Genomic DNA, 12,318 nt, shown 5'->3' with positions numbered 1-12,318 from the left:
ACGTGTTTGGTAACGCACGGGATATAACAAATGCAGTCACTCTATTTGTAGGAAAAAGACATGCACGAGTTTGGTAACGCAGGGATATAACAAATGTAGTGACTCTATCTGTAGGAAAAAGACATGCACGTGTTTGGTAACGCACGTGACCTAACAAATGCAGTGACTCTATCTTGTTTATATGGCAGTAAATCATTTTGTATTGTACTTGAATATCTTCTACATCAGTCATATAGGATGTGGTCACACTTAACGTGCACTGCTGTGTATTTAATACAGTTTTAAGTTAATTGGCTTTAGATCATAGGGAAACCCAAAATATTTCTTTCATTGTTCAGATAGAAAATACAATTTTAAAATAGTTTCCAATTAATTCTATTATAAGATTTGCTTTGTTCTCATGTTATTTTTTGTTAAAGAGACACCTAGGTCGGTAGCGTGCATGTGCCTGAAGCACTTCATGACAGGAAATAGTGCTGCCATCTAGTGCTCTTAATAATGTATAACATTGTTGCAAACTAATGCCTTAGTGCTGCAGACACGTGCACTCTCCTGAGCTTACATCCCTGCTTTCAACAAAGGATAACAAGAAAAAAAAATTGATAATAAAAGTAAATTGGAAAGTTATTTAAAATTGTCTGTTGTATCTGAATCATGAAAGGAAAAATGTGGGTTTCATGTCCCTTTAATTGTATGAAATGTGTCTGGATTGTGAGGAAATAACAGCTAATGCACAGAGTGAAAAAACTACACAACAAACAGAAAAGTCATTTAATATCTTATAGCTATAGAATTTATTATTTGTAAATGTTTTTTATTACTTAAACACTAAATAGTGTAAATTATTTTATTACTGAAACAAATAATATAAATGTTTTTTATTACTGAAACACTAAATAGTATAAATGTTTTTATTACTGAAACAATAAATAATATAAATGTTTTTATTACTGAAACACTAAATAGTATAAATGTTTTTATTACTGAAACAATAAATAATATAAATGTTTTTATTACTGAAACACTAAATAGTATAAATGTTTTTATTACTGAAACACTAAATAGTGTAAATGATTTTATTACTGAAACACTAAATAATATAAATGTTTTATTACTGAAACACTAAATAGTATAAATGTTTTTATTACTGAAACAATAAATAGTGTAAATGTTTTTATTACTGAAACACTAAATAGTATAATGTTTTTATTACTGAAACAATAAATAGTGTAAATGTTTTTATTACTGAAACACTAAATAGTATAATGTTTTTATTACTGAAACAATAAATAATATAAATGTTTTTTTATTACTGAAAAATCTAAATAGTGTAAATGATTTTATTACTGAAACACTAAATAGTATAAATGTTTTTATTACTGAAACACTAAATAGTATAAATGTTTTTATTATTGAAACACTAAATAATATAAATGTTTTTATTACTGAAACACTAAATAATATAAATGTTTTTATTACTGAAACACTAAATAGTATAAATGTTTTTTTTATTATTGAAACACTAAATAGTATGTTTTTATTACTGAAACACTAAATAGTGTAAATGTTTTTTATTATTGAAACACTAAATAGTGTAAATGTTTTTATTACTGAAAACACTAAATAGTGTAAATGTTTTTATTACTGAAACAATAAATGATATAAATGTTTTTTATTACTGAAACACTAAATAGTGTAAATGTTTTTATTACTGAAACACTAAATAGTATAAATGTTTTTATTACTGAAACACTAAATAGTATAAATGTTTTTATTACTGAAAACACTAAATAGTATAAATGTTTTTATTACTGAAACACTAAATAGTCAAAATGTTTTTATTACTGAAACACTAAATAGTATAAATGTTTTTATTACTGAAACACTAAATAGTGTAAATGTTTTTTATTATTGAAACACTAAATAGTGTAAATGTTTTTATTACTGAAAACACTAAATAGTGTAAATGTTTTTATTACTGAAACAATAAATGATATAAATGTTTTTTATTACTGAAACACTAAATAGTGTAAATGTTTTTATTACTGAAACACTAAATAGTATAAATGTTTTTATTACTGAAACACTAAATAGTATAAATGTTTTTTTTATTATTGAAACACTAAATAGTATGTTTTTATTACTGAAACACTAAATAGTATAAATGTTTTTATTACTGAAACACTAAATAGTGTAAATGTTTTTTATTATTGAAACACTAAATAGTGTAAATGTTTTTATTACTGAAAACACTAAATAGTGTAAATGTTTTTATTACTGAAACAATAAATGTTATAAATGTTTTTTATTACTGAAACACTAAATAGTGTAAATGTTTTTATTACTGAAACACTAAATAGTATAAATGTTTTTATTACTGAAACACTAAATAGTATAAATGTTTTTATTACTGAAACACTAAATAGTCTAAATGTTTTTATTACTGAAACACTAAATAGTATAAATGTTTTTATTACTGAAAACACTAAATAGTATAAATGTTTTTATTACTGAAACACTAAATAGTCAAAATGTTTTTATTACTGAAACACTAAATAGTATAAATGTTTTTATTACCGAAACAATAAATGATATAAATGTTTTTTATTACTGAAACACTAAATAGTATAAATGTTTTTATTACTGAAACACTAAATAGTATAAATGTTTTTATTACTGAAACACTAAATAATATAAATGTTTTTATTACTGAAACACTAAATAGTATAAATGTTTTTATTACTGAAACACTAAATAATATAAATGTTTTTTATTATTGAAAAATCTACATAGTGTAAATGTTTCTATTACTGAAACACTAAATAGTATAAATGTTTTTATTACTGAAAACACTAAATAGTGTAAATGTTTTTATTACTGAAACAATAAATAATTTAAATGTTTTTTATTACTGAAAACACTAAATAGTATAAAATGTTTTGTATTATTGAAAACACTAAACAGTGTAAATGTTTTTATTAGTGAAAACATTAAATAGTATAAAATGTTTTTTTTATTACTGAAAACACTAAATAGTGTAAATGTTTTTTATTACTGAAACACTAAATAGTATAAATGTTTTTTATTACTGAAACACTAAATAGTATAAATGTTTTTTATTACTGAAACACTAAATAGTATAATGTTTTTATTACTGAAACACTAAATAATATAAATGTTTTTATTACTGAAATACTAAATAGTATAAGTGTTTTTTATTACTGAAACAATAAATAGTATACATGTTTTTTATTACTGAAACAATATATATTATAATGTTTTTATTACTGAAACAATAAATAGTATAAATGTTTTTTTATTATTGAAAACACTAAATAGTAAATGTTTTTTTATTACTGAAAACACTAAATATTCTAAATGTTCTTTATTACTGAAAACACTAAATAGTACAAAAGTTTTTTATTACTGAACCACTAAATAGTATAAATGTTTTTTATTATTGAAACACCTAAATAGTATGTTTTTTATTACTGAAAACACTAAATAGTATAAATGTTTTTTATTATTGAAACACCTAAATAGTATGTTTTTTATTACTGAAAACACTAAATAGTAAATGTTTTTTATTACTGAAAATACTAAAAAGTATAAATGTATAGCACTTGCTGTTATACATAACTGGCTTATTTGTGTTCAATTCAGTTACTGTTAAAGGGACATTGTACTCAGATATGTATAAAAAAATAGCAGCTTAATGTGTTAAAATGTAAAGTTTAAATTTAAAGTGAAACTAAATTGACAGTGACAACTTCCCCAGAAGAAAATGTATTTATTAAGCACAGGAACATCCTCTTCTCAGAAAAAAGTTCTCTAAAATATTTTGAAATGTTCTCATTTTAATGCAACATATATGTTTGTGCATCACGTCCCATTAACCAAATCTAATAATATGGTGTGACGTGGTGTTTTTCTTCATTTTCAGTGCTACTTCTTTACAGTGGAGTTTGGTTTGTGCAAGCAAGAGGGGAAATTGAAGGTCTATGGAGCGGGTCTTCTGTCTTCTATCAGTGAGCTCAAAGTAAGTTAAGTTACATTTAAAGGGACACTCAAGTCAAAATTAAACTTTAATTTACTTCCATTAACAAAAAGTGTAAATATAAAAAGACTGTCCAATTTGAGTCACCAGCTCCTACTAAGCATGCACAATAATTCACATAATACACTTATATGCATATGTGATTGGCTGATGGCTGTCACATGATACAGGGCGAGTGGAAATAGCTATAACTTTGAAATATGTTAAAAAATCTACTGCTCATTTGAAGTTCAGAGTAAGTGCTATTGCATTGTCTTTTTATCATGCATGTGCTATTTATGCTTCTGTATTTACTGGTTAAAGGAAGAAAAAAACAGCAGCAATCCACAGTAAATGTAAGAGACATTTAAAAAACAGGATGCTCTTAAATGAAATACTAAATACATTTTATACATCTCCCTCTGAGTACGGGGGCTACCATATTGAAACCACTGGAATGTACTGAAAGATAGATTTCAACATGGCGGCACTTATGACTTAAGAGGGGAATAACCTCAATACTATTGCTTAGTGTTTAATATCCCTTTAAAAATGGAAGGTCAATTATTTAAACTCTGAGATCAGCAATATGTACATTTCTTGCTACTGAACTCAGAGCTAGTGTATCAACTGTCCCAGATTTCACAGGATAGCTGTAGTTTGTGGATCCTCCTGTACCTCTCTCTATGAAAGTCACAGTACAAACTGATAGAAGGCTGCCTATCAAGCCTTATAACTGGACTGTGCCGCCCACTAACACCGTCTCTGGACCACTCTGTCCTGTGTCTCTAACTTCTAGATATAGCACAGAAAGTGTTGGAAAGTCTGTCAGAGCAAAGCTATTCACTGTCCGGTGTATACGAACGTGATTGGCAGCTATATTTCAAAGTTTCTTACCAATATATATGTTATGTTACACAATAGTCTGTATTTAAACCATTGTTAAGTAAAGTATATATTTATTTCATCAAGATACTTTCGTTTATAAAGTTACTGATCCCTGGAGGTTGAAAACATTTTTCCTCCTTTGTAAATCACTTCCAATTGTTTGTGATTTCTGCTCCAATTCTGGAATGCAGCTCCTTATATTGCCAAATAGTTGCTGCAGACACTGCTGCCATATAGTGCTCAAAAAATTTGCACACTCCTGAGCCTACCTAGGTAGATTCTTTAACAAATGATTCCAAGAAAACAAAGTGATTTGAAAATGGTTTAACTAAATTGCATTATTTGTCTCATTCATGATAGTTTCATTTTGACGTTCATTTCTCTTTAATATGCGGTTTGTCTTTCACAGCACGCACTTTCTGGCAACTGCGCAGTGAAGCCTTTTGATCCCATGGTGACCTGCAAACAAGAGTGCATTATTACTAGTTTTCAAGAGGTCTACTTTGTCTCTGAAACCTTTGAAGAAGCCAAGGAAAAGATGAGGTAATAAACTGATTTCCCAGCTCCAATTTGTAAAGAAATATAATAAATTATGTAACAAATTATATTATGTAAATACAAAAAATGTGGCAGCGCAAAAATGAATTTATATAGGATACACTCTACCTATAAAATATCACAATTTAAAATTCCAAAATGAAAAAATTATTTTTTTAAAAAATTATTAAATCTCAAATGGTGAAATACCAATACTATTCTCCCACAAATGATTTAGTTATATTTCTTACTATATGTATATTATCCTATCCCAGTAGGCAATTCTATAGGCTAATATAAATCAATTATACATATACAAATGTTTAATACAATATTCAAGATATAAATACCGCAGTTCAACCACACAAGTCTGAATAGGTCCTAGAGTGGGTTAGAGTCCAGATGGAATTAGTATGGCTTAAATACTCCTTCACGATATATTTCCACCTGATATGTGTGATCTTTCCGTTGCTGCTTGTCTCAGGATCCTACTTGTGTCCAGATCCTCCTTACACACGAACTATAACAACAAAAAACACAAGCGCATCCGAGAATCACAGTATCTTTCTTTATTGTTATAAAAGTAAACCATAAAAATATATACTTTGATACAAAGCCCGTTGAGAAAGTTCACCCGAGAGTGAATGAAATGCGTTCGGGAGGAGAGTTAACCAACCTTGCCTATTGAGGGAGACATTCATACATTACCGGTGAAATAATACCGGATAAGCTGAGCCACTGAACTGGAGAGATAAAGACCATTGGCTGGAAGTGGAGATCAGCTTTAATTATTACGTGCACATTATTTGCACTTATCTTGTAAGTGTATATTTTTATGGCTTTACTTTTATAACAATAAAGAAAGATACAGTGATTCTCGTATGCGCTTGTGTTTTTTGTTGTTATAAATTATATTATGTCCCCTTGCTGTGGTGAACGTGTCCATTAGAAGTGGTAAAGTTGAATAAAGTTTTTTTTTAGGTTATCCTGAATATTAATTAAAGTAAAGCTGACAACTATTACAAAAAAAGGTTAAACCAATGTATAGATTACCTTTAGTTTGTGAAGCAGTCTCAATTACTTGACAGCATAATTCTGCTTAAAAATGTGCATATAAGGAAATTTGAAGAGCTAGGGGTTAAACTGAACCCTAGAGTAGCAATGCACTTATGATCCAAAGCTGATCAGATCAAATCAGGAGCTGCATATGTGGGTAGTTGCCAATGACCAGCTGTGCTCATCTCAGGATCAACAGTGCATTGCTGATGTGGAGCTGCTTTTAACTGAGGGGTTTAAACTCATACTTCTGTTCAAGCGATAAAACACTATAGCACATTAGAGCATTTTGTTGTTCCTTAAAGTGCCATAAAACATTTTGAGTTATGTGGATATTCTAAAAAGGTCAACTGAGGTAAAACAATATGTGAAAAAAGTATAAAAAAAAATATCTTATAAGTTTTTTAATAAGATATCTAAAAATCTGCAACATGACTTACACTTTAGTGTTGCCAAGTGTAGCCTGCTCCACCCCCTTATCAGTGTCCTACTCCAAACCTTATGGTATCATATAAAAAAGTGTGCATGTGAGGATAATTACTTATGCAAGCAAGGGTGGTTGAAGAGGGACAGCAGGTACTGCTATTGTTTGTTGCCAAGAGGCTTGCTCGTTTCCATGGGGATAATGTCACATGCTTTGTGAAAGCTTCAGCATTCTAATGTGCACTGCTTTAGTCAGGTGCCATGTGAATGTGCCCCCTACCATGCACAAGTGCATTCTGCAGAAGATAAGGCTTGGATAGCATTTTCCATAAATGGAAATGCCCAGGGGGGAGCTTGCTGCAAACAAAACTATGCCTGAATTAAAGGGGTTAATGAGGCTTAAAACAGAAACCATTTTGCAGGTAAGCTTTGGCTGCATTAAATATTTAGAAACTTATGTTAGTTTATACTGTTTTATGTCCCTTTAACATCCATTTAAATTTGTTTATATTTTGCAAAAATCTAAATTTAATTAGTATTTATGAAAAAACTGACACTAAATAATGTACTGGTAATAATAATATTTCTGTGACTGTCGGCTTTCCTATAAAGCAGGAGTGGGCAGACTTTTGTAAGGCAAGGGCTACCTCTAATTTTATTCCAAGTGACGTGGTCACCTAACTAAAAAAAAAAAAACACCAGTCGCTGGGTGAAAATTGTATTTTTGCCAGAAATAATACAGCTCTAAAAATCAGCCGTGCTCTTTAAAGGGACACTCAGGTCAAATTAAATTTTCATGATTCAGATACAGCATGTAATTTTAAACAACTTTCCAATTTGCTTCCATAAAAAAATGTGCAGTCTTTTATATTTACACTTTTTCAGCCACCAGCTCTTACTGAGCATGTGCAAGAATTCACAAACTATACGTATATGCATTTGTGATTGGCTGATTGCTATCACATGGTACAGGGGGAGTGGAAATATACATAACTTTGAAATTTGTTAGAAAAAAATCTACTACTCATTTGAAATTCAGACTAAGTGCTATTGCATTGTCTTGTTATCTTGCATTTGTTGATTATGCAAATCTACTGTGTTTACTGGTGCTTTAATAATAAATACAGCCGCGCTCTTTACTTATTGCGAGAACTCTCTCTTTACGTCATGCTGGGACCATCAAGCAAACTTATCTGTGTACCGCGCCTGCGTATGAATAAGTAGTCTCACAATCAAGACGGCTCGAGTCTAGGGCTAGCGGAGTAGTCAAACCTGGAACACATGGAAACCCATAGCTCAGGTACAATGATGACAACGAACTATTCTCAGCCAATCATAGACAGACTCATTCTACGAAGTAATTTTTTTGGCTGGACGCCATGTCAGGTTGATTAGGGGGCAGGTCCTGTTTGCTGCTCTCCATCCATCCGCTACTAGCTGAAGACTATTGCAAATATTTGGGACAGTGACCGCAGCAGGACTTGCAGGCTCTGTACCGCCTTACACAGCAACCAGAGACTGGTATAGCAGCAACAGCACTGACCTGTACAATTTGATGACAACAAATTCTGGGGACAGAAAGCTGCAGAAACTAGCACAAAGTATAGCTGATATTAGTTTTTTTTAGAGAAAGTATCAGAGAGCAGCATCAAAGGCCTGGTACAGAGTAAGTAAAAGCACCTGAGGGGGAGTAACAGATACTGTGAAAAAACAACACCAGGACATTCACCCAGCAGAGCCAGGTGACAAGTAACGGACGACAGAACTAGAAAGTGGCAGCAGAATATCAGACAGAGCAGGACCTGGAACTGCCAAACCCAGGGATACCGAGCAGCATCTCAGCCTAGATGTGTGAGAAATGTTTCTCTCATTATGCAGACTTTTGAAATCTTTCAGACGGTCACCTCAAAATTCCCTTGCGGTCCACTGGTAGACCGCGATCTACCTCTTGCTATAAAGGAACATTCAACACTTGCTTTTTCCTACGTTCCCTAGAAAGACCAAAACGAGCACAAAAATAGAAGTAGTATGGAGCGTAAAGAACGCTGAAGCTTGAGCAATTTTTAGCTAGTAATACAAGTTCATGGTTAATATTTATTATGCGCTACACTATTCGTGTAAGATAGCAGGAGTGCATAATACTGCTCAGATATGAGATTTCTGCTAATATGTATTTCGAATTATGCTCATGTGCAAATCTGATGGGGCTAAAAATTCTGCTCAAGAAGTGGATTTTTGTTTTTTTTTCCTTACTATAAATGTTTCCTGTTTATGAATGCACAATAGCAAGCAATAACAGTTAATACCTGGTTTTAAATTGTGAAAAGGGAAATTGCAAACTACATGATTATAAACCTTCATATATAAGAATCGTTTTGCAGCTTTATTTTGCCAATGAGTATATTGTTGTAGGTTTCTTCTTTTCACATATTTCCTGTCCCCCAGAACAAAAGAACCCTGCTAACCAATCACAAACTAATATTCAGATATAGCACACACCCTGCTTGCACATATGCCTTTTGTATTCCCGTAAGGAGGTTTAGCACTGATTTAGCTTAGTTACTATTGCACAGAATGATTTGCCTATCGCTGATGCAAAACGGATAATACACCTCCCTATAGAAGCTTAGGGAGGGAGGGAAACAACATTTTTAGATGTAGTTTACAGCAAAATAAATAAGGAAATATTTTATGAACATTGTTGAAATGTTAAGTTTAATGGTCCTTTAAAAAAGAAAGGGCTAATTCCAATTGTGTGTGAGCACAACGCTTAACCAATGACTTGTAATAGGAGCATAATTATCTCACTACTACTGCTCCCCTGCAAGTATAGGGTGCTTCATTTAAGTATCGGGCATGTTAAAAATGCTTAATGTTTAAACAGTGTAACTTACATCTAATTATTAATATATTATTGATTTTGCAAGGCTGAGCGCATAATAACACAACACGCAATAGCAATTTAGGACAAAATATGTCACCTGAGTTTCAAATTGCCTAAACCAGCTATTTGATATGTAGCTTTAGCAGGTTACAGAATTTGCTTTTTGGTCTCTCTAGAGAGCGTGGGACCAAAGCAAAAGGTGTTTAATGTCATTTTAACTACACTTAGATATAAATAAAGGAGAACAAAACACGTTTCCACCATATAGTAAATATTTATGAGTAATAATGCAACTAATATTATTGCTGTTATTTTAGTATATTACACTATGGGTAAAGTCCTAAAAGACAAAGGAGAGGCACCTCATGGTGCAGATCAAAGCGGTACAGAACATAGATAGGGAGAGAACAAAATGAACACTCACAATCGTAGGGGACGCATACAGCGCCCAACAGGCAAGTCGGAACTTCAGAGCTGTCCGACTGAATCACGCTTCTCACAAGAGTCTAGATCCAATACGAAGCCAGTCCCACTGGTATGTCACAGGCTCCTGGCAAAGTTCACTAGAAGGTGCAGGAGGGAATTCCCCAATACGCCATACGAACCAGCCAATGGATAGAGCTCCAAAGTCTGTGGAACCTGATGTATGATATTGTACACGGCAAGTTGAACACAGAGTGAGTAGTGTTAAAAGGTTTAATAAAACAAGTTTAAAACAATTGGTGCAATACAGCAACGCGTTTCTCAGCGGTTGGGCTGTTTTATCAGCCTGATGAAACGGCCTAACCACCGAGAAACGCGTTGCTGTATTGCACCAATTGTTTTAAACTTGTTTTATTAAACCTGTAACACTACTCGCTCTGTGTTCATCTTGCCGTATACAATATCACGCTCTATTCATTGGCTAGTTTGTACTATGATGTATTGGGGAATTCCCTCCTGCACCTTCCAGTGAACTTTTTTAGGAGCCTGTGACGCACCAGTGGGACTGGCTTCGTATCTAGACTCTTGTGAGGAGAGTCAGTCAGTCGGATGGCTCCGAAGTTCCAACTTGCCTGTTAGGCGCTGTATGCGCCCCCTACGATTGTGAGAATTAATTTTGTTCTCTCCCTATCTATGTTCTGTACCAATTTGATCTGCACCATAAGGCGCCTCTCATTTGTCTTTTAGTACTTTACTCTTTGATTGGGAGCACGGTCGACTGGATTTGGATTCTTACCTGCGTTATTGCATTATATTGTTATATTATGTTTTTATGTTATTTTTGCCTCTGTTGATCACTAATTATTATTTTAGCAAGTATCACTTTATTATTTCTTTATCTAGTACACCTTCATATATCTGCTTAGTCATTTATTTATTTTTATAGTACACTATTAAAGTCATGAAATAAAGATACGGTGTAGCAGAACTCTGCACTAAAGATGTCATATTTTGCTTTTATCAACAGGGAATTTGCAAAAACCATCAAGCGTCCCTTTGGACTGAAATATAACCCATACACACAAAGTGTGCAAGTCCTGAAGGACACCAAGAGTATCACCAATGTGGTGAGCGACCTACGCCATGAACTAGACATTGTTAGTGACGCACTCAGCAAGATGAACAAGCAGCTGGGTGTTTAAATGAACCCTCTCAGTGTCACTTAAGATTAAAATGTTTCATTACAAACCAGCGTTTGTTACGAGATGTAAGAAATACCGTACTTGTCTTATGTTGTTCATTTTCAACAAAATTATATTTTAGAACTTTAATGTTATATTAAACAACAGATTTTTATTTTTGTAAAGTGAAATAAATTGTAGCATTGTGTAGGAATATATTACATAGTGTATATGTATGTTTACCACAGGCATTATCAACATCTGTTTTCATCACACTGTTCTTTTCCAAAGATAGATTTCAATTCATCCTTTTTTTTTCCCCTTGCAAAATGAATTTTGTTTAATGTACACTAAACACACTGTCATCCTTTTGACTTAAGAGCTTATCAATATTTTGTGACGGTGGAATGATGTCTATGGAAATATTGCAAAACTCTGCCTCCTTGGCTAATTTACATCACTTGTCTAGATTCACTACGTATTCAGAAAGCTTCCCAGTGAAACAAAACTCTGTAAAACAGGTTATGAAGTGGGGTAAATTCACTAAAGTCTCAGCTCCTTTACATTTAATAAGTTATGAGAGTTTGGAACAAGTTCTTTAAATTATTTGTAAATATAGACAATTAACACAACTGGTCAGTCCACAACACAGGACAAACATGGTGCATATTGGCAGAAACCAATGGTAAATCTATAAATTATAAATGTAGTGGTCAGTTTTTGGTAAATCTATAAATTACAAATGTAGTGGTCAGTTTTTGGTAAATCTATCAATTACAAATGTAGTGGTTAGTTTTTTGGCTAATCTCCATAGTAGCAGCTAGATCCCCTTTGCCCTCTGAGCTACTAGAATTAAAATAAAAACATGTGGGTGTTGCTAGTGTATTATT

General features: G+C 32.1%; 1 protein-coding gene across 1 annotated transcript in view; it reads left to right on the top strand.

Moving 5' to 3' along the window:
• TPH1 (tryptophan hydroxylase 1) overlaps nucleotides 1-11,449 on the top strand; it is an 81,118-nt gene extending 69,669 nt beyond the window's left edge. Inside the window, exons 9-11 of the mRNA XM_053688946.1 lie at nucleotides 3,944-4,039; nucleotides 5,334-5,467; nucleotides 11,275-11,449. Of these exons, the coding sequence (XP_053544921.1) occupies nucleotides 3,944-4,039; nucleotides 5,334-5,467; nucleotides 11,275-11,449 (405 nt within the window). The remainder of the gene's footprint in view (nucleotides 1-3,943; nucleotides 4,040-5,333; nucleotides 5,468-11,274) is intronic.
• Nucleotides 11,450-12,318: the final 869 nt, after the last annotated feature.

The sequence above is a fragment of the Bombina bombina genome, chromosome 7, assembly GCF_027579735.1.
Source record: "Bombina bombina isolate aBomBom1 chromosome 7, aBomBom1.pri, whole genome shotgun sequence".
In the NCBI taxonomy this organism is placed as follows: domain Eukaryota; kingdom Metazoa; phylum Chordata; class Amphibia; order Anura; family Bombinatoridae; genus Bombina; species Bombina bombina.
The sequence above is the reverse complement of the archived record's forward strand: the minus strand, read 5'-3'. Positions and strand labels throughout refer to the sequence as shown.